Genomic DNA, 23,581 nt, shown 5'->3' with positions numbered 1-23,581 from the left:
AATCTGTTGCCTCCTCCTCCTCTTTTAGAGTGGAGTATGTAAGCGTGTGGAAAACAAACGCGGGCAGGTTCAGTATTCACTGAATTTCCCTTCCAGTGCTGTTCTGTGTTTCTGTCTCTTATTTCTCTCATATCTCTGTTCCTTTTGCTTAATGATTCTAATCCTCTTGCTCTACCCTGGAACGTGCAAATTTTGTGGGGGCTGAACCCCAACAGATGTCACCCCAATGTGTGGCTTATGACAGTGAGACCCTGTCTCAAAAACAGAACATGAAAAAGGACTAAGGATAAAGCAGTTGCCTGGAGTACAAAGGGCCCCAGGGGAAAAAGTTGCAGAAACTGAGGAAATTGATATTTACCTTATTAGCATTCTTGAGGTGATCATAATACACTTCTTCAATGGCTTGAAAGTATATCACTCCCTTTAATTTAGCCTCATGCTTGTCTGCAAAGATATATGAGTGTGAAGTACTTTAGATGAACAGGAAAAATCTCAGGTTCGTGATTAATTATCCTCATTAAAATATTTATCTAACAATAAATTATCTTAGATTAATTCAGATAACCTAGGTGAGCCCATCAGGCTCCAGTGGACAGCCGCAAACATCTGTGTGAATAGATGGCTCTGGTTAAACTCAGTGGGTCACAAAATAAAAAGCCATGAGTGTGGGAAGGAGATCAGTAGAGGACAAGACAGGGTGAATACAGGAGCGATTGACAGCAATTCATCTTACACGTGTGTGAAACTGTCCAAGAATAGGGTTAATGTTTCCTTTATTTTAAATGCATTTGGCCATTGATTTATTTGTTTATTTATTTTGAGGTAGTGTCTCTCTACATAGCTAAGGCTGCCCTAGAACTCACTATGTAGACCAGGCTAGCCTCAAGCTTGCAGGCCTGCCTCTCTCTCCCTGCTGAGCACTGAGATTAAAGAACAAAACAAAATAGCCACTGAAACAACCACCCAGTCAATCACCACCTCTCTGTGTCCTATTAAACGACCATCTTCCGAGGGTGTAGGTATGAGGACAAGGGAAGCGGCTGCCAGCACTTGTTGGGAGGAACATGGGAGAGACCACTCCCATTAGAGAGCAACCAGGAAAACAACCCAGCTAAAGATGCACAGACCCTCTTCTCATGTTTTACTTCGAAACTTTATTTATTTATTTAAGCAATGAAGTCACAAGCAGCGGCTGCTCTGGGTCTGTGTTGACTGACACAGGAGTCCTGCTTGAGTCTGAACAAGAGACTGATGAATGACTGGCTAGCCACACAGCGGGTCACCTTAGCTGTTGAAACAATGGCAGTACCTGCACACATTCACAAGGAAAAAATCTTCTATGCTGTGACATGAGCAGTCTGGATAACTCTGGACTCAAACTGTGTAAAAGCAGTTAGGAAAGTAAGTCAGACTTAGCTTTCTCTAACAGTCCACGGCCATAAGGTTTTTAGCTTTAGCACAGTGAGAAAATCAAATTGTATGTGTGCGTATGTGTGTTGTGTATGTGTGTACACAATGTATAGAATCTATTTTAGGTTTGCCAGTGGGAGACTGGAACACATGGCAGGAAAGAGACTTTTCGTATGCAGGCTTCATTGAATATTAGTATTTTCACTGAGTAAACGCCTCCTTTTCTCCACTAATACAGAGCTGGCTCATAAACACCGGCCCAGAACCCAGTCTTCCCTAACATAACTGACCAGGGGCCATAGTTGCGTATGTTTGCTTTGGCTCTTCATTGGAAAATATTGTTTTAATTAATACCATGCTCGGTGGATTCCAGCCAGAGTCAGTTGAGAGAGAAGGTCAGCGCAGCTTTCAAACATTTCTTGGAAAAGATCCTGCAGTTAATTCGAGGGAATGCAGTAACACCTTGTTTGCTCCCAACACATGTAAGATTAAAATCTGGAGACAAAAGTAAAATGCCAGTGTTCCCTGTAGGCAGAAAACTGGGGAATGACGTTTTGTTTTCAGGCCATCTCGTCAGGGAGAATGTACTCTGAAAAAACATGAACTTCTCACCACACTGTGAACTGAGGGATCAGCATGGATGTGGGTGAGATACTTCAATTCACTTTCTCTCTCAGCAGCTTACAGACCTCTTCCTAGGCCTGTTTTCTCTAGAGGCTCTCTTGAAGAGCTGAGTACAAAGGGCAAGGTCACGCATGACAGAGTTCCAGTGCTCTTTAAAGGTTTTCAGCACTCTGTTTGCCTGTAGTGAGGCCATTTACTTTGATGAGAAGCCAAGGGGGTGTGGCTTTTGTAGGGTCAAGGCTAGCCTGAGCTACATCTTTGTGAGTGGTTAGAAATGGATCTTTGCCTATGCTTGAGGGTGTTTGGAAAAGGGATGGGGGTTGGGCCATGTAGAGCACACACAGCTAATGATTGACAGCAGTGAACAGGGCCAAGGCAGCATCTACCCAAGGCCGTTCTACTGCTCAGTCACTTCCGAAGTGAATGCAGAAGAGCTGGAGGACTATTTCTTTTCAGTTTGGGTACTAGGGCTTTGAATATGCCAGAAACTTGCTACTTAAAATAAAACAGAAAAATCAACTATCCAGAGTTTCAATAGAAGCAGGTCTTGCATGGGTTAGAGGGAAGGAGGTTAGTAGGATACCTGAACCACACACCTGATTGATGTACACAAAACTGGAAACAGGCTCACAGACCAGAAAAACATGGGGTAATGAAGATGCTCTCTCTTCGAAGGCCTTTGAATCTTCTCTGTTGGAACATTCTGAGTGAGGCTGTCTATAAATACTAGCTTGCCACACAACCATGCCCATGTGTTGATGGATGCTACATTGGATTTCTTATGAAGCAGGTATCTTTCCTATTTGCACTGAGGTTGTTACTCTTGACCTTTATGAAACTCCGGACAAAAAGCAGGCTCCTATGAGGGCCAGGCCATTAGCTCTAACCAGCAACTTCAGAGTTAACTGGAGCCCCTCTCTGAAAGGTGTGGGTCTCAGGCTGCTTCTTCACCACAGGCCTGGGACTCCTTGGGCAATATTTCCTTTTATCCAATGGTTCTGGCTTCTCATCCCATGCCCAGTGCAAATTGTGATTCTGACTATGCTCTCCTAAGTGCTTCCACAGTGACCCCGAAATATGGGAACCAGGGTGGTACACCACCCCTTCTTAGCAGCTGAAGAGACTTAGACTATGCTAATGTCTGTAACGGGCATGTTTCGCATTCAGTGCACAAGTAAATTAGATGCTAACTCGTTTATTTTGTTGCTTGTAGACAGGGTTTCTGGCTATGTAGCCCAGGCTGGCTTCAGACTCACCATTCTGTTTCTATCCGTTGCGTGATGAGACTGCAATTATGTATGACTGTGCCCCATCACAGACCCTTTTTAACCAGTTATGTTATGTTTCATAAGATTCGGTAGAGTATGCTTCCCATGGTTAAGCATGTAAGACTCCCAAACTGCTTTCAACACTTAATGAATGCTTTCTTATTCCCTAGTTTGCTGATGAGCTCTACTCTCTATACTTGAGAGGTCCGAGTACCTTACAAAGCACAGCTCAACGACTGGCAACAAGGGCTGCTTGGCTCTGTGTAATCTAAATAGGACATATGGCAAAAAGTAAATACATACTAATGGGGTATTTTCTCTGGCCTCGTGGTTTAAAGGGCAATAATTTAATGTAAATATACATTCCATTTAATATGTATTGGGGCTGTTATTTCAGAAATAGAATAGATTGATTCACATTTTTAAAGTCACATGATTTCTATTTGTAAAAATTGAAATTCATAACATATTCAACTGTATAAATATGGATACAAAATATAATGTATGCCTACCAAGCTATCATTGCCATTATTTTATATATCAGCCAGTCTTTCTTTCTTTCTTTCCTTCCTTCCTTTCTTTCTTTTCTCTCTCTTTTTCTGTTTCTTTTCTTTTTGAGACAGGGTCTCACCACGTTGCCTAGGTTAGTCTCACATTTATGGGTCCAAATGGATCCTACTGTCTCAGCCTTGAAAATTTTCTGGTTCAGATGATGAATTTCTGTTTTCTTTTATTTTTAGTAGATTTGAATGCATTGCTTCAATTTGTTTTATCACTCACCTGCATAATAAGAAAATGTCCGCTTATTCCGGTCAAAAACAAACCAGCGTTTCTTCCACGTTTTAATTTTTCCACCCATTTTGATGAGGTATCCTCGGCAGGTCTTCTCTGTGATTGACACATGAAAACAGGTGTCAATATTGTGGCCCGCTGTCTCCACATGACTCCGCAAATCGAAGTCTTCCTTCCGGACAGGCAGATAGCGAGTCAGAGGACGAGCCTGGAAAAGAGCAAAACCCATTTCCGCTACAGAGAACTGTTTCATTTCAGATCACATGTTAGATGCGAGAAGGACAGGTAGAGCCAAAGCCTTAAGATGCCAAGTAATTCACAAGGACCCAAGGTAAACAAAGCACTTGTCATGGGAGCCTAAGCAGCAGACGTTTAATCAGGGTACTCCATTAGAGAAGCGGTGCCTGAAAGCAGGCCTGTTGATTCTGTTCCTTGAGAGGGGCAGAAGAGAGGATGAAAAGACCTCACCAGCGGAACATCAGAGAAGTCAGCCCAGAGGCCGTGTAGGGAGTGAGACAGCTGCCATCCAGCTGCTCCTTCCCCCACAACAACACAATACAGTTCTAAGGTCATCCACACACGGTCTGATTGAACAGACACTGTATGGTAGGCATGACCCCCAGAAGATCCCATGGAGTTAAGGTATATTCTTTGAAAAGAGAAGTTAAAATAAACTGAGGTAGAATCGATCCTTGAGCTAAAGTGGGAAGCTGTATGGGAGCAGAGGCCCCAGGGAACGTACACAGATGTCTTGTTTTCCTAATGGCAAGGGCCAAGGTTCACCACGGATGCTGCTTCCTAATGCACTCTCTCTCTCTCTCTCTCTCTCTCTCTCTCCCTCTCTCTCTAAAATTCTGCTAAATAATTGCATGCTTTTGCTCTGGGGAAATGCTCTAATCGTATAGTGGGAGGAAAAGCTTATAGTCAAGTTTAAAATAGAATTCTGCCCTTTGGTTTGACTTCAGAATTCCAGGCATGGATGACCTTCTCTGTCTTTATGATGACCATCAGAGTTTAGCAGAGGTCAGAGTATAGTCCAATGAAAGAATCCATTTCAGTTTCCACTTTTCCTCAGTGTTTTACCTTCCCTGTAAGGCAGCTGCCACAGGCTTGCCAAAGTCCCAGTCCACATAAAAATTTAAAGACAGCAGCCAGGCGCTGTAGGATTAAACCCAGACAGCAACTGGAGCGGATGAGGGAAATAATGCCTTTGCGTCTACTGGATGAACGACCAACTTTGATGAAATGAATGTGAGCTTTACAGGCTGCAGTATTTTTTTCTTTATCCTCAGGAAATATATATAATGATGCGGCTAGAGTGAAGAGAGCAGGGATTTAAATCTACACTGACCCAGAAAGAGAGCCAAACCAAATGGATATTTTTCCTAAATTTGTTTGTTTGTTAACTGAAGGAGCAGTATTATAGATTGGTATAGGAAAGAGGACATATGTGGTTAGAGAAAAAAGTGGGGGGGGGGGGGGATACTACTACCACACTAGGAAAGTGGGCTGGTACAATTTAAGTTTATCCTGTTTTGGAAAGTTTGCTTCTAGAGGTTGCCTGAAAGAATCTTTCCTCCATCACAGTTTTTAGTTTGCAAGATAATATATATATATATATAGTATTATAAGCTATGTACACATATATTTATATATTATATATATATATATATATTATATATATTCCAAGCTATCACCTATTTATACATATATATGTTTTTTAACATTCTTAATTTGATTTTTTAACCTTTAATTTTGTGTGTGTGTGTGTGTGTGTGTGTGTAAATATGCACTTGAGTACTGTTCCAGAAGAGTCCATTGGGTATTGGGCCCCATGGAGCTGGAATTACAGGAACAGGCAGTTTGTGAGCTGTCGAACATGAGCGCTGGCTGGGAGCATAACTCCAGTACTCTGGAAGATAAAGAAGTCCTCTTAACTGCCGGGACATCTCTCTGGTCCCCTGTCTGTGTTTTTAAAAACTACTCCAATAGCAATATTCAAAGCAGTACAAAACATATTCTCCTTTGAAATGCATCCAGAGAGTAGATGGAGGTCTCTCTCTCTCTCTGTCTCTCTCTCTCTCTCTCAACAAGGGAATAAAACATGTGAGTCACATGTGAGTAGAGGAAAGTGTCAGTTGCTTGGCAGTTCTCTAGAAGTTCTAAAATGAACACAGCCTGCATACTAACCCACATACACCTTAAGCACTAGGTATTCAGACAAAATGAATGTCTTCTACAAAATGACCACCAGGGGGCAACCTGCACGTATGTATCCACATTGACCAACCTGTGCCCTTTGTTTTTCTCTTATTTTCACTTCTTTTTCTATTAACTTCTGCCTCTGGCTGGTTTCTTCTTGCAGTCGTTTTTCCAGGATTTCCCGGCGTCGTTTTTCTTCTTCCAGCGCTCGTTTTTTGGCTTCCATTTCCCGTTCCTAATTATCATATATAGAATTACTTGCAGAAATGACACCTACACTTGAAGGGACCAGCTAATAAATACTCAAACTCCAATTATCATTAGACAGTTTTCATGTTGTATCCTAGTTTCTTAAAGTATATAGCCTGGACTAACATAAATCACGATCACCTTCTGCATAGCTCCCAAAGTCATCTATGCCAACAATTAAATACTAGTCTTCAGTGAAAATGGGGCTTGTAAGTACACGCAGGCATTTCGAACTTCCTTGCAAACCTCTGTGCAATATTAGCCATGCAGTTTAGGCTTTTCTCTGGGAGACTGTCCTGGGTGAAGGCCACAGGTCCTTCCAATTCCTGTTATTGCTCTGTAGCTTCCTGGCTGGAGGTCACAGAGGAGGCTTTGTGGGAAGTGGAAAAGGAAAGGAGGTGCCCTCAGGGCAGGATGCAAAGGCGTTGGGGGTGGGGGGGATTCCTAAGGAAGTTCTGATTCTGGCCTGAAATAAACTCACAATAACGTGGGGGTTTTGAATTTCACAATAGTGAGGTCAGCATGAGTTGGGAAGAACAAGAGGACACATAAAGAAATGACATTTTTCCAATTTTCTCAAGAAAACATCTACATGGCCAGCAAAGGGGAAACACGGTAGAAAACATCCATTGTCATTTTCGTTCTCTGCAAAAACACAGACACACACGTGAAGTTCCTGGGCATAAAAGCACAGCAAAGGGCCCTGAAGCCATCTCTTTTGTACCTTTCCATTTGGCTAGGAAAGGAGGCTGAGTGGCTACCCAAGTTCACAGTGCTCAGTCATGGCCTTGAAGGAATGCTGCTGCCAAGTGTAGGGCTCCTAGACCCATGCCCATCACCAGCTCCTGGCAGGAGCTCTGCCTTACCCTGGATTCAAGTAGCCGGGTCTTTTCCGCGTGAGCCTGTTTCAAGAGTCTCTCCATTTCTTCTATCCTGGCAATATTGGATGTGCTGGCACTGGTGCGAATAGAAAAAACCTCTTAAGAATATTTGCCAAAGGAGAGGAATCATGGAGGAGCTTTGTGACTAAAATACATTGTATGCATATGTGAAATTCTAAAAGAATTAATGCAAATATATTTTTAGAAAACCACATTTGTTCAGCCTGATAAGTCTCTCAGATACACACACTAAAATTACATATTAGATATCTCCTTGTGTGTGTGTGTCTCACACACACATACACACACACACACACACACACACACACACGGAGCCAGGTTTCATGTCACAATCAAAACATACAATTTGAAGGACACATGAGTCATTGGTCTTAAGGGGTAAATCAATTCATCTCTGAAAAATCATAGCTGAGATTGATTGATCTCAGTACAGGAGTCAAAAATGGGCATGCAAGACAAGACCAGTGTAAACCGGTTAGAAGCAAAGAAGGCAAAGTTGAATCTTACAAAGTATGAATCCAAAATGCAGCCTTCATGTCTAACAGCGACAGCCATGTGAGCTTCCCTTCAGCTACTGACTGTCCCATCATTGTATGAACTAGACTATCGTCACGGTCTATGTAAACAATGCCTAATGTCTGAAGTCACGGTCTTCAGTGTTGCCCCTGTAGCTTGCTGTACTTTGTGTGTGTGGGCCTTTTACTTTTTAAATGATACCAATGTCAAAGTGACTTGTACAGGCGCACTGAGTAAGGGGTGGTCAGTTTTGGTCAGAGCCTTCCCTCCCCTGTTAATTAATGGGGGAAATGCACAAAGGGATCCAAGAGCTGTAAAAGAAATGCATCTTAGAAACGACATCACCCCAACAGGTAGAGGGAAAAAGACAAAAAAGTGCGAGCTGCAAGAACAGCCAGGGTCTAGGTCAGAGGTCGTATATCCAGATGTTTCATTCATGGAGAGCTCTGCTGTGTCCTGCACAGTGTGCTGTGCTCACTCAAGCCCCTACCTTGTTTCTAGGCTCACTTGAGAATGGACAGGCTGTTTTGTTTGTCATTCATAGAAAGTGTATAAAAATAAAAGTTTGTACAAAGGGGAATACACAGAGCCCTTCAGGTCATTAGAGTACATCATATAAAGCATGACTCAATAATATATGTACATGGACACCTGTGTGTGTGTACGTGGGATACATGTGTTCTGTGCATGTATGTAGAGACCAGAGATGGTGTTCTTCAGGAGCCCTCTACTTAGCTTTGTGAGAGTCCCACACCACCCTAGAACTTCCCAATTAGACTGAATGACTCTTTAATCCCAGGGATCTGGCTCTGCCTCTCCTTACTGGGATTCCAGATCTATGCTGTCACACCTGGCATCTTTCTATGTATATATGTAGGTAGGTATATGTGTGTGTGTGTGTGTGTGTATGTATGATCTATCTATCTACCTATCTATCATCTACCTATCTATCATCTACCTATCATCTCTATCCATCCATCCATCCACCCACCCACCCACCCATCCATCCATCCATCCACCCACCCATCCATCCATCCATCCATCCACCCACCCATCCACCCACCCATCCATCCAGGTTATAGGGATCGAATTCAAATCCCAGTGTTGTATGGCAAGTACTACATGGACTGAATCATCTACCCAGGCCAGTATGAACCTTGAGTCACAGTCTGGCCTGGAACTCACCAACTTCCTACCTTGACTTTTAAGAGCTGGGATTTACAGGTGTGAGACACCACATCCAGCCTCCTCAACTATTTTTGGCAAAAATCAAACATAAGATGGCTCCTGTTCTGAAGAGATGAAGGACCCTAGTTTCCCAGAGCACATAGCTTATCTTCTCAAAACTGCCGTCCCACTAGGAGCAGACAAGGGAGTGGGAACTGCCAAAGGGCCATTGGGATCTCACAGGCCTAACAACTGGGTGCAGTATGTGTTGGGGCCAATTTTTACCCAGGTGCTTTACCCTGAGAAACAGAATACAAGGACTTTATTGTTTTCTTTTCTTTTTCCTTTTACTACAGCAGGCCATACAAGAGCATACAAATATATGCATATTTCGTGCTGCTTCCCGCGATGACACTTGTATGACTGTGTCGCAAATAAATAAATTACAGTTCTTCAACCCCCCCCCCCCATTAAAAAATTAGGACTGGGGCTATAGCTAAATGGTAGAGCACTTGCCTAGGGTACATGAAGCTGTGGGTTTCATACTCAGCATCACACACACACACACACACACACACACACACACACACGTACCTATACACAAAAGAAATTCACCAAAACTGACCTCACTTGTCACATTTTATACAATTTATATTCATTTAGATTTTATTATTTACTGTTTTTGTTTGTTTACTTGTCTTGTTTTTCAGCTTTATCGAGTATGAGTGTAACCGACAAGTATACATATTTATGGTATAAAAATGTGATAATATCGTATTTGCATATATTGTAAAATGATTACAAAAATCAAACTCATTAACATATCCATCATTTCACATAATTTGTGTGTGTCTGGTGAGACACATCTGTCCCTTAGATCTCTGTATGACAATATTCCTGCAGAGTTACTATTTCTGGTAAGTCATTGTGCACAGTCCCATTACTGTCCATAGCTGTTTTACCCAGGACTGGTCCTATTGTGCTGGCAGTTGCAGATAACTTTTGCTCATGGTCAGATATCACTAAGGGCTTAACTCAAAATGTCAAGAAAAAAAATGAACCTAAAGTAGAAAATACCAACTAAAGTAGAGTATAAAGTAGAGTCCCGCTCCAATGCCAATAACTACCTTGAAAGTACATCTTATGGGCTGGATGGATGGCTTATTGTTAAGAGCATGTTTTGCCCCTCCAGAAGACCTGGGTTAAATTCCCAGCACCTATCTTGACTATATGTAGTAGCTGTCTGTAACTAATTAACTAAGTATAGGCCTGCCAGTAACTCCAAGGTATGTCCCCTTCAGGCCTCCAAAGGAGTCAGGCACACATAGAGTACAGATATATATGCAGGGAAAAACACTCATATTCATAAAATAAAAATAAATAAATCTGAAAATTGTAAAAAGCATGTTATTTTTAAGGTAAGCTTTTACTCCTTATGCTGAAAGACACCATGATGAAGTCCACAGAACAAAGTAGTACAGAGACTATTTGGAAGGTGTTCTGGGAAGCAGGCCTTAGTTGTCTTGAAGCTGGTACACAAACAATCGAGGACTAAAAACAAAAATTGCTGTGCTGAAGATTTTTTTTAAACTATGCATTAAAATATCCCAAAATTATATGTCTATTAAAGAAGTAATTCCATTCTGAAATTCTAGTGACACAAGCTTGGTTTTGTGGTTTATTATGTCACAAAAAGCCATGTGTCGAGTGATAGAGTTACTCAGTTGTGGGCACCTTCGCCTTCTGTTTCTGTCGAAACATCATTTTCATGACTACCAGAACATGACTGGAGCTGGCATTGGCTTTGCTCTTTATTTAGACTGTCAATAAACACAAGGGTCAGACAAAACAGGTCTCTAGTGTTGCACTGTATTTTTATATCTAATTATAATATACATTATGCCTCAAACTGATGAGTTTATGTTTGAAACCGGGACGTGGTTTTCATCAAGCCTTACCTAGAGATATTGTCTGGAGAACAGGCAGAAATGCTGGTCTCCATGCTATCCGAGCTGTCCAGGCTCAACGTATCATAGGCCTGGTCCTTGTAGCTGTGATCTGGGTAATGGAAACTATTCAAGTAGACATTTGACTCAGATGCTGTGCGGCTGTAAAATTCAGGTTTCTGTCTTTGTCCTTCACTCATCTGTTGGTGATTATAACCTAAGGAGAAAGCCATAAATATGTAAATGTGTCTTATTTATCAAGATCAGAATCCCATAACTCTACACACTCAAGCCAGCAATGAGAAACATCTGCACGTGAAATGTGGACACTGGCCTAAAATAGTCTGAAGTCAAGAAGATCAAACAAACAATGTCATGCCCAATGTGAGCAAGAATTTGAAAGAAGTGATCATGTGAGCGATTTTATTTGTCAGTGGGATCACTTGGCACTTCTTAAATCCCATCCCTACAACTCAGCAGACATGATAGCAATACATCAAGACATTAAAAGACATACACACATATGCATGCACACACATGCACACATGCATGCACAATCCCCAGAAACAGAAGCACAATTAAGGGCTCAGAATCCTCTAGAAATAACTGTGTTTAAATGAAGGCAACGTGATACCCAGTGCAATGTCAGCATTATAGGACAGTCACTCCTGCAACTGCTTTCAGATTTTAGGAACAGTCACAAAACAGCAAGTGGATTTTGCAGGGGTAAGGGTTGAAAAATGTGTGTTTTTCAGTGTCTGTAATGTTTTCATCTGTTTCAGATGCAGTCGGCATTTGTCTCTTTCATAGTCTTTCTCTCTCTCTGCCTTTTGTTCTCTCTTTGTCCTCCTCCAATTTCTCTTGTCTGCCAATTACTTATTTAAAATACTCCTAGTCAGTAATCCTTGCCATGGCCAGGCTCCTTCTCCTTGCTATACTGCCTTCCTTTCCCCACTCTAACAGTCAGCCCTTAGCTAACTGCTGCCTGCTGTTTGAAAATGTGAGTATCAACAGGATCAAAAGCACCGTAAATGAAAGGCATTTTCTTTTCCCTTGTACTCTGACAGCTGGCATATGAGGTCACTGCCTTACCAGGAGTTATTGCTATAGCTACCTTTGTGTATTAAACGCCACACTACCTTCTTTCAATTCTCTGCCGTACATACACAGGAAGCAGGGACAGAACTGAAAAATCCCCAAGTTCATCAAAATGTTTTCCCATAGTTTAATCATTTTTTTCTGATAAGAGAAAAATCTCTTTCCCATTAACCAGAGATTTAACAGCAGGCCTATTAAGAGTTTACAAGACCACTTAATATGGCATCTTTTCCTGGGAGCTACCTTTCAATGAGGATTTTAATTAAGGGGGGAAAAGGTGGCCTAAAGGAGACAAAAAGAAATAAAACAACAATACCAACAACAACAACAAAAACCCATAAAATAAACCAAACAAAACAGCTTCCACAACTGCTGACCTATATTTGTTTAGAAATGAAATCCTCACCCATGATGCCTTAATAAAGTATCATCTATTCAAAGGTTATATAAAATTTATGAGTGACATGCGTATTTCTGTGCCCTTTGTATTTGTATGGTTCTGGAGGCCTTATGTGAAACTGCTATTCAAATGGATGTATCTCTCAGAAAATGAGATTTCTGCACCCGATCTGCTGTTATAAATTACAGACACTTATCAGGGACCTAGGGAAAGAGGTAAAGCACAGAGGCACACTGGGAAGCAGACACAGCATCCTTACAGCAGTGATCAGTGCACAGAGCGTCACAAAGCCAGGCATTCCTAGTGTGCCCTCTGTGTCACTGTTTCAAAGAAAGGCAAGGAAGTCATCACTCAGATATTTACCTTTTACACTTGAAGTTTTGGAATTATGAATTGTTCCTTTTACATCATTTCCAGATATTCATTAGGAAAGGAAGGGAAAATGACAAGAGAAATTATTTGAAAAGGCTACACGCAATTATTTCCTTATGACTTTTAGACAATGCTGAAGGATAGAAAGCCTCCACACTGGTATCAACGACATGGAAGACAGGTTCTTCAAAGACATTCGTGTAATTTAGAGCATGAGAATTACATCCCTGGCCTTGATTTCTATGCCAACCCCTCCTCCCACCCTCTCACAAAGAGCTTTCTTCAGTGAGGAAAAGTCAATCCGGAGGAGGAATTAACACATTCTGGGGACAGAAAAGAAAAAAAAAAAAAAAAAAAAAAAAAGGAAGGGCTCGTTCTTCTCATGACTTGCCTCTCCAATCTCCAGAATTCTGGGTTTTGTTTTCTTCAGAAATATCACAGACTAAGAAAATGAGTTTATAGCTTCAGGTGAGAGAGGCAGGGAACTAAAACACCCAGAGTTTTCAGGCATGTGCACAAAGAACAGCTACACTACAATGTGAGCCACTTGTGGCTTGGGGACCTCAGCTCCACAGACCAGCCCTAAATTTGCTGAGTTTTGCTCTGTGTACAAGGGGCTTGCACATTCATTCCAATAGCAGAATAGGGTCTTAAAGTTCTACAGCTGCTTGAATGACAAAACCTCTGGATAAGGAAACCGTTTCCAGTGTGAACGAGGTTCACTTCACCAAGTTACTCAACACTGCCAACCAAGAGTTGTTACAAGAGTTGTGTCTCTTACAACTGTCAACCTGAGATGGCGTTCTCTGCCAGACAATTTTCAACAATAATACTCCCACCATTACAAATAAGGGCATGGCTGTGGCATGGTAGGTGTGCCCCTGTAACCACAACACTCAAGAGGCTGAGGCAGTACAATTATTGTGAGTTCCAGCTCAACCTGGAATAAATACCAAGATGTTTTATTTAAATAAAGGCAACAAATGAGTCAATAAAGGAGAACATAGCTCTCTCCCTCGTAATCTTAGAATTGCATGCAAGTGGGATGGTTTGGGGACTGGAGCTCAGATCTGATCATCCAAAGGCATGGGTACTTTTTGTAAAGGAAACATCAGAGCTTGGAGAGCTTGAGAGAAAGGCAGCCCCAGGACTGCTGGGTCAGGAGAGGCAGTGGAGCAGCCGCAAACTGGCCTGTGTTTCCAGTCAGGGAGGCTCTGTGAGGAAGATGGGGTGTCCTGCTCACAGCAGAGCGCCTGCTTATGTAACCCAAAGACATCATAAAATTGACACTGAATGAATTCACCTTTCATCTCTGAACTTCAGCTATCTGAGCACTCAAGCAGAAATTCATCTCCTTTTAGGGATGGAGAAAGAGAGCTAACTTAGGAAACTCCAGAGGTTCTCAACCCAAATCCATTTGGTTTTGTGTTTTTTTTTTTTTTTTCTTAGTTATATAGCAAGGACAATGTTCGGGAATGAGAAGAGCTTAAAAAAATAAAAGCAAAGGCTCTTGAATGTACTGTGTGGAGAGGTAGCTCTAAGGTCTGCAAAGCAAGAAGCCATGCCTAGGCTTGTTCCATAGTACAAAATGTACTAGGAAACAACTGCCTCAACCCTCTTCCTTGCCCAGGAAAGTCATCAGATTGGAGCACAAAGACCAGTCATTTTTTTTTTATTTTTAATGCTAATTTAAATGAATTCTGGCTTATCAGTGCCCAAAGTTCTCTTGTGAATTAACCACACGGGATACGTAGTTTTCCCACCATATTTCAAACACATATGATATATCTTTAGGGCTATCTGTGTCTTAATGTGGAAACCAGGATGATTTACGATTACAACCAGGGCTTAGGATGAAATAGTGTGTGCTTCTGACAAGGACCCAGTCACAGCTCACCTGCTGAGGAATTCATCCTTCCTAAAGACAGTCCACAGCCAGAAGAATGGACAAGTCAGGAGGGGAGGGAGAGAAAGGCAGAGAAAGGGAAAGATACAGGGTCAGAAAGGCTGACATGGGCATGGGGAAGTATCCACCCCGACATGCACTCATAGACATATTAGTAATAACAGCAGATGAACAGAAATGATAGTTACATTTTACATCCAATCTAAGATTAGAGAGGAAAACTGAAGATTTTTAAAAAGACTCATGAGACATGCATAGTTAGAAAATAAAGAGATTTGCTACAAAAGAAAAAAAACGTTTACAAATATTCACCAATCAGAAAATAGTAATGACAATAATAATGAAAAACAAGATTATATTTATAAAATCATTTTTTCTCAAGCAGATAGTAACGAATAGTATTCAAGAACTTAGGGTAAAATTTCCTATTCAAGCAGCTGGAAAGGTGGATCAATGGTTAAGAGCACTGGCTGCTCTGAAAAGGGACCTGGGTTCCATTCCTAAAACCCACATGGCTGTACATAACTTTCTGTAACTCCAGATCGAGGAGCTATGCCCTCTTCTGAAATCCTTGGGCACTAGGCCCACATATGGTGCACAAGAATACATGCAGGCAAAAGACCCATACACATAAATATCATTAGATCAACCCAGATTTGAGATGCCATTCAGTTATTTTATGCACAGCCCATGAAACTTTATAACAAGTTCTTTCTTACACTATGTCTTGCTCCCTAACCTCACCAGTAGCCAGCCATCTTACTTATTCAAGCCAGGTGTTTACACTTTTCTTCACCCACCAAAGTCTTTCTTACCCAAGGAGCTTAAATGAAACAAACACACCAGAGTTTCCCAAACCCACTTGCCTGTATGTCCACCTGGCCTCTTATAAGGAGAGGGAGCGTGTATACATTTGATGCCCACTCTTGTATCTAAGTAGCCCCTCCAATGAATGTCAGGCTACAATGAACCTTACAAATGAATGCTGTCAAGCATCTGTGTCTCCTGCATGGTCTGAACTTGTTATAAAAGCCCCAACAAAAAGTCATGCAGCTGCCTTTGCAGGAACAGCAGCTGTCATGACCATTGTGTTCCTTAAAAATGTACAGCATTTTCCCCCTATTGGATAAAAGGAACAACCAGACTAAACATCCACCATTGTAAACCTCAAAATCAGAGCAAGTCAAAAAGATGACTTGGCAGTGACCTTTCCATATTTGCTGGAAACAAAAATACCACACAAGGAGGCTGTCATACCTTTCTTGGGCTTTCCTGCATTTAACAAAAAGAAAAAAAAAGGAAAAAAAAGGATAAAAGATTCATTTGTTCTAAAGTTTATAAAGAATAGTTGACAAGCTGTATAAAAAAAAGCCAATGACCTCTGCAACTTCAGAAGGCCAGGTCCTCAGCTCTCGCCTTTTGAACTCTGTTCCTTTTAATGTTCCTGGAGTCACATTGTCAGTGCTATGAGAACAGTACTGATTGTAAAAGGCTTATACTTACACCATCATCCTTGATATATCCATTATGAATAGCAGCAAAAGAATGGTGCACTTTAGTTAATTGTGTACATCAAAAGTAAATGATGAAGTCTACTAAATTTGACATAATGAAAACATAGTAGATACAAATTTGTCCAGGCTGCAGTTTTAATCGCATTTGCTATTTAAATGCCATCAACAAGTGCTGTGGAAACAATTCTAAATGAATGCATGATTCACCCCTCCTGGTCTCTCTGAGACACCCATATGGGCTTTGTGTAAACTCCTGCCAATTTTTACCATCTGCTGTGGCTTGAAGAAATCTCATCCCTGGCCATTCCTCCTCTGGGTAGAGGAGAAGGCTGAGTTTCCAGAGAACTAGGATCAGCACATGTACAATACACCTTCTTCAACACCATCCCAGCAGAGTCTCATAAAGCTCTAAGCAGGACACTACTTCAGAAGTGCAATAAAGCCTGAAGCTACAGTCCTCTCAAGTGCACAAAAGTCATGGCAAAGGAGAACAAGAACACCAAAGATAAACCAGATAGTAGACTTTGCAGAGCCTACGTCCGTAATATGACTCAGAGGGTTGGCTTAGGTTCTCTTTACTAAACTATCCCATTATTTAAGGGAAATGCAGATTAGAAAGTAGACCAGAAATTTCCTAGCTTCATCACCTTCTCATAAGAACCTGGATGCATGACACTGCAAACAACTCTCAATTTAATGGATCTACTCATTTAGTATAAAACCCAGCTTTCCATGCTCTCTAATATACATATTTTTTCTTGGTACTGTGTTATGGAATATTAGTTTAAGATGTGTTACATTCATTTATGTTGTGGATTTTTTTTTTAATGATGCAAAGATGTGTTGCATTCTTTTATGTTGCATTTGTTTAACTCTGTGAAGCTGTGTTATGTTGCCTGCCTAAAATACCTGATTGGTCTACCAAAGAACTGAACGGCCAATAGCTAGGCAGGAGAGGGATAGGTGGGGCTGCCAGGCAGAGAGAATAGAGAAAAGGAGAAAGAGAGAAGAAGAAACAAGAAAAGGAGGAGAGAAGGATGATGGGCCAGGCACCAGGTCATACAGTCAGACATGGAATAGGAAGGAAAGAAAAGATAGATAGAAACGGAAAAAGGTGAAAGCCCAGAGGCAAGAGGTAGACGGGATAATTTAAGAAAAGTTGACTAGAAATAAGCCAAACTAAGGCAGGGCATTCATAAGTAAGAATAAGCTCCATGTGCTTATTAGGGAGCTGGGTGTTAGACCCCCAAAGAGCAAAGAGCTAATAGTAGAAAAAAACTACTACAGAACTTGTAGTAGTAATTTCTGATCCCGCTTCCCTCTCCTAGTGTTCCACCTTTCCCTAAATCACTGGAATACCGAGAGCTCATGCATATGCAAGATGGAAAATTCATGAATATGCAGAAAGGTCTCAGTCGCACAGCCAAGTCAAGCTTGGATTCCTTCCACTAGAGTGGGATACACATTTTTAAGGACAGCCTATTAATATTACAGAAAAAATGGTTCAACAGAAAACAGAATTGACCTTCAAGTTAACAGAAATGAGTAGGAGCTAAAATAGACTTCTATGCTTATTGTGAATACTAAGAAATATTTTTACTATCTTAAGAAATTATAATAAATAAAACAGAAGTCTAATCAAGTATATTTTATTTAAATAGTACTAATATAAACCTCAGATGAACACTATAGCCTGCCTTAACCCTTTTTGCTACCTAGCCCAGGCTGACCTTGAAATCCTGAACCCTCCTGCCACCCCCCCAAGTTGGGAGATTACAGGCATATGTCACCTTGTCCAGCTTTATTAACTCCTTCTTGTGAGACAATGTGTCACTGTGTAGTTCAGGCTGACCACCAATTTGTGATCCTCCTGTCTCAGTCTCCTGAGTGCTAGAAATACAGGGGTTTACTACCCAGAAAAAATTTAATGTTTGCTTCCTTAATTAAATGACTCCTAATACTGATTTAAAACCTCATTTTAGTAATATACATATCACATGCACTGTTTATATAAGCATATACATACATATATATGCATATGTAGTATGTAAGTGTATGTATGTGTGTGTATGATGCACACACATGATACCCTAATACCATCAGCAGAGAAGCCCATCAATCAGAATTCAATTTTTTTAAAGGATAGTATGGGGAGGGAATTTTTCAGTGGGTACTGGGAATTCATCCATGTTTAACCAGTTTCCAACTGTTTAAAATACCCCTGACCCCAAAAGGTAGGAGTCGGAATTCAATTTTAATTCACATAAAGGGCAAGATTTCAATCCATCAATTCACAAATGCATTTGATGGTCAGATGTCTGCCAGTTTTGCTCTTGATATCGTCAACAGACCTCCAACACTGTTTAACATTGTATTAAAATCATCTGTAACATGTCTCCCTCCCTTCTCTCTATATCCCAAGCATTTCAAAGTTGAATAATATGCCATTCATTTGCATTCTTGGTATCTAGGACAAGTCCACTGAAAAACTAAAGCCAATATGATTTATTGATATACACTACTGTACTAGCAGAGTAACTTTATTTCAGTAAGTCTTGCATCTGGAATGACATTTAGTAACTTCTTTCAGTCTCCTTTAAATACTATCTGATAACCAAATTACACATGTAATATGTTGTTTCAAAGAACTCATACTAAAACCTGAATATACAGTCGAAGTGCTCAAGCTTATAACCAAAAGGCTCAAAGAAATTCTCTTCTGGGCCCATTAACAATGTCAATCCATTGACTCAAGTGAAGGGTCATTTAGCATAGTGTGCCAGCCACAGACAAGACTCTAGTCTTGGTTAAGTGCCCTGGAAATTTCTCAACATTTCAGTGATTTTCCTTTTCTTTCTCTTAGTCAAATGGGAAGGTTAGTATTTCTGTCAAGGCCTTTTCAGTATGGAAGTTTGACTGAATTTGTATAAACAGGTGTATAAACAGGGAAGTGTTACCTTATTACAAAGATGATGTCACACACATCCTTTCCCAATGGCAATATACCAATATTGAAATTTAGGACATGGTTGATCTTCCCTCTACCATCCCCAACTTTGTTCTCATTGCCTCTCCCTGGGGAATTCTCAGGCTTTAAAGAAGACCATGACATGTGATTTAAAGGCCACATACCTCTGAGCATCCTGCGAGACTCTGAATCCTTCGTCATGGTTGCCAGCGAGTGGGGGAGCACACTGCCACAGCTGTTGCTCTGTCCCAGAGGCAGGTGAGCCTAAGAGAAGCAGGGAGAACACTTCAGGCAAGGTAAACTGAATCTCAAGTGGTACTCCGGGAGTGCACACTCCTGGTTTCAACCTCCTCTCTAAGGGCAAAGGGCCGAGATGGTTGGTCTTAAGTTCTAATTCTCGATGCCAAGTGGTAAAGGCTAGTCACCCACTGTCCCTCTCAAGAAACTCTGCTGCGGATTCAGTATCAACAGCACGTCCTCCGATGGCAACAATTTCTAAAGAGAAGATGGGCAGAGAAAGACACTGTCCACAGCCTCGTGAGAGCGACAGAAAGGTCCTCATGCAGAAGGTGCAGAGGGCAGGTGCATGAACAGGATGCATGCACACCATGCAAAACTGCAGAGAGCAGCCATCCGTGCCCAGATGTTCCAGTTTCTCTCTACACTTCGCTATGCTGAAACCCACTAAGATCCACTGGCTTTAGCATGCTTGTTTGAGATAGGGTCTGACTCTGTAGGCCAGGCAGGCTCAAACTCATCCCGACCTCCTGCTTCAGACTCCCGAGTGCAGCACTGCATTGTGCATCAGCATGCACCGTTCTTATTTTTTTACATTGCTAAATCTTTCAAGTGAATAAAGTCCATTGAAAACACCAACTTGTAAAATAGATTACAATAAAGTTACTCTAAATATGGATGTGAGAAGGGCTGAAAGTCCACTCCACCAAAAGCTTCCCTTCTATCCACCTCCCATTTCTCCAATATCCCTCTGTGCACGCCAGCAGAGGGTACATGCATCAGGCCACCAGATTTCATATTCTGACTCCTCCAGTTTCCAGCTGAGGGATCTTGGGCTGTCACTTAGCTTCTCCTTCCTCCTCTTCCTCAGTTTACCCACTATTAGGGTAGTGACGAGTAAGCACTTACATAGTGGTGCTAGAGTCAAACAAAGGGCTAAGCCTGGTACTAGGCACGCAGATGCCACCGGTAACTACTGAGTACTGTAATTCCCGAAGCGCAGGATCTCTGTTGTGAGTACAGAGAATATCTGTCCTGTGAGTACGGAGTACAATACCCATCACCTGTACTGTGGTGGCCGGAAATACACTCTTCCCGTCTAGAATGTGTAATTCCAAATACCCTCAGAATGGGACAGAAGAAGCAATTTGGTTGCCATATCTGCGCAATAAGCAAATGTAATGGCAAAGTATTCAGTTATTTTTGCATTTCAAAGGCTCTGCCTTTGTTGGCGACTATAAGAAGATGTCATAGAAAGAGAAGGCCTCGGCTCTTCTGAGTCCTACCTTCGGGGTGCTGCTTCTCCCCATGGTGGCACTGCTGAAGTGTGGGGAGATGGAAGGAGTGGTTTTCTTTCGAGGCAAAGTGTCACTCAGATAGAGACCTTCTTTGTGCTGCTTTTTCCTTTCTTCCAGACTCCTAAAGTGCTTTAAATGCAAATGCAAAGCAGAACAGCAAAACTTGACTGACTGACACACATCACCGACACAACGCAGAAGCAAGGCACTCAGGAACTTTGGAAGCTGGATTTTGAAGTTTCTTTTACACTGGCAGATTAGAGTTAGCTTTTGATGTGACAATGGAAATTATTTATTTCTGTATTTTTCTTTGAGAAAATCCACCTTTTACTTCTATAGTGCTGTTTACAAATTGCCAGAATGGTCACCATTGCTGTGATGGTCCCGCTGGGTGGATAGAGGAAAGCAGGCGGACAAAGCAAGTTAGCGATTCCGCACTTCCTGTATCTAGAGAGCTCTGTGTGGTGACACAGACCCCAGTGAGGGGGACAAGAAGTAGGAAACAGAAGAGAATGAAGAGAATGGGCAATAACAGGAAAGCTGATGTAGAATAGTAACCCCACAATCATATATACTCCAAACCCAGCATAAGGCTTTCATAGATGCCTTCCACCTAAGTTACTTCCATGTTAAAACCTCATGGCCAAGGAGATTCCTGAGTAATCTCTCATATTTAAATGCTCCAATAGACTACATCTTTCTTTCTTCAGTCAGATTTCTAAGGCAAGATTTTTACCATCTTAACACATCCAAATTTTGCTTGATCTCTCTACACTCCCTGAAATGTCTTGGATAGTAAAATGACTTCATAATAAAGTGTCCTTTGGATAGATCACTGTAGTGCTAATCTCAGCCTTTTGAAATACATAAAAACGAATGCATGCCAGTGATGTCTTGGATTTTAACTTTATAATAATATATTTCCAGCAGCTAGTATTTATTCAGTTTCCTCCGAATTGCTGGGTTTGATGCTCCACATTCATGATCTCATTCGGCTCTTGTCACAATCCTGTGAGCTTGCTATTCTGCCTGTTTCATAAGGGAGGAATCTGGTCCTGCAGCTAGAAGGTGGCAGAGCTGGAATGCGTGGTTAGAGAACCCACATCACCATGACACAAACCTCAGTGTTTGGATGATTCGTTTCTGATTTCAGTTAGAAACAGAATCAGAATACTTTGTTTTCACTGTGAACAAATGGGATAAATTCCTAGGCTTTGGTTTTCAGAATTTGATGAACTAAGTAAGACCCTCCATTGAAATTGGTCTGTTAATACTGGGCATAAGGCAACAGATTTGAAAACTGACAGCTTTGCCACCAAAGGTGTTGTCTGTTCTGAATGAAGCTGCTAATGAGACCGCCATCACATTAAAAGGAAAGGTCTGTCTACCTTTCTAGTTACCTGTTGCTCCAGCTGCTGTTGCCTTCTGTGTTTCTTAGCTGGCAGAGGAGGAGGTGTGTCATTTAAAGGGAAAGGATCGACAGATGTAGCCATAACTTCAGGCCAAGCGGCTGATGAAGGTGGAGTGACAGGATGAAGAGAAAGGGTGGAAGGAAACAGAAATCCAGAACAGACGGCTGCTCTTTGCTTTATAGGAGAAAAAAGAGGGATACACAGGCCACTGTGAGATGAGAGGATGGAAGAGACAGAGGCACGGAATCTGTAATCTCTTTGCTCGGACTTGCTGTGCATTGATCACAAAATCACAAATGGCGCGCACCATCTTTCCATTTACCCTCTTGCTAAAGTCCCACACCGCAGGCCATGTGACCAGTGGGAAGAATTTAGGCTGCACTTCACTGGCCACTCCCAGGAACGCTTAACATGAAATGTTATGCTTAAAAAAGCATAACAATTAAAGAGTGATTCAATATTGCCAAGCAAAATAGACCACAAAACCCATCTGAGAAAGGGGATTCAAACCAATGAGTTTGAATCTAATTAAAATTAGGTTTGGTTAGATTGCTAAGACATTGACCTTACTTATTGGCAATTATGTCTAGCCCCCACTATTACCACACATTTCATGGTTTCTAACATTTTTTTGTGTGAACAGTGTTTTCCCATCTCCCACACCCCAAATATGGTCTAATTCATAAACTCAGCATCATTCTGGCCCCTCGGAGCACATATACTCATTTTGCTTATTTTCAGTGAACTGTGGGTTAATTTCTGACATGAGAAAAAGCAGTGAATGAATGAAACACATGCCCACACACCTCTGGACTCTGGGGCTGGCTCACCAGCACAGCCGAGGCAGGCTCAGTGACAGCAGCATCAGCATCAGCAGGGAACTGAGTGGAAGGGGATAGATTCGTGGAATTGCCACATGGCTCATTAATCTCATTTACACTGATATAGCCCTAAAAGGAGGAATTCAGAAGTTAAACACAAGGGAAGCAAAAGCTGAGGCATGCGAGAGTATTAATGTTCCCAGTTCAATGAGTTAGCTGAGCGCAACACAGCCAGGTACCTGGGCACCACGCAATGTCTCATTAAGTGAATGATCAGCAATGAGAATGGATTTGCAGTGCTCAATCTTGGAAAATATCATTCAAAGTATTAAACATAATTTCCGCTGAAATCGAGATGACCATACAATAAACGTCCAGAGGTCTCAGCATAATTCTGTCAATGGAATGGCATTATCTCTATACATGTATTGAACAATCAGATACACAATAGACAATGTGATCACTCACTCTCTGATTGA

At 41.5% G+C, this 23,581-nt stretch overlaps 1 protein-coding gene across 10 annotated transcripts in view; it reads right to left on the bottom strand.

The window, feature by feature from the left end:
* The window catches only part of Phldb2 (pleckstrin homology like domain family B member 2), a 104,899-nt gene that overhangs the window by 2,669 nt on the left and 78,649 nt on the right, over positions 1-23,581 (bottom strand). For 2 of the 10 annotated variants that reach the window (XM_041673333.1, XM_041673337.1), the window contains 11 exons: positions 23,088-23,231; positions 22,270-22,455; positions 20,858-20,998; positions 19,499-19,598; positions 14,844-14,864; positions 12,938-12,973; positions 11,089-11,293; positions 7,412-7,502; positions 6,385-6,531; positions 4,083-4,302; positions 359-444 (listed from right to left, as the gene is read on the bottom strand). In XM_041673333.1, the coding sequence (XP_041529267.1) occupies positions 359-444; positions 4,083-4,302; positions 6,385-6,531; positions 7,412-7,502; positions 11,089-11,293; positions 12,938-12,973; positions 14,844-14,864; positions 19,499-19,598; positions 20,858-20,998; positions 22,270-22,455; positions 23,088-23,231 (1,377 nt within the window). Of the gene's footprint in view, positions 1-358; positions 445-4,082; positions 4,303-5,890; positions 6,007-6,384; positions 6,532-7,411; positions 7,503-11,088; positions 11,294-12,937; positions 12,974-14,843; positions 14,865-19,498; positions 19,599-20,857; positions 20,999-22,269; positions 22,456-23,087; positions 23,232-23,581 lie in introns of those variants that run through there. The other 8 variants (XM_041673339.1, XM_041673341.1, XM_041673335.1 and 5 more) reach the window with 7 other exon arrangements.

This window comes from Microtus oregoni, unplaced genomic scaffold, assembly GCF_018167655.1.
Source record: "Microtus oregoni isolate MIOR12 unplaced genomic scaffold, Mior012 000023F_ref0000262, whole genome shotgun sequence".
NCBI classification, from domain to species: domain Eukaryota; kingdom Metazoa; phylum Chordata; class Mammalia; order Rodentia; family Cricetidae; genus Microtus; species Microtus oregoni.
This window is presented reverse-complemented; position numbering and strand designations above follow the sequence as displayed.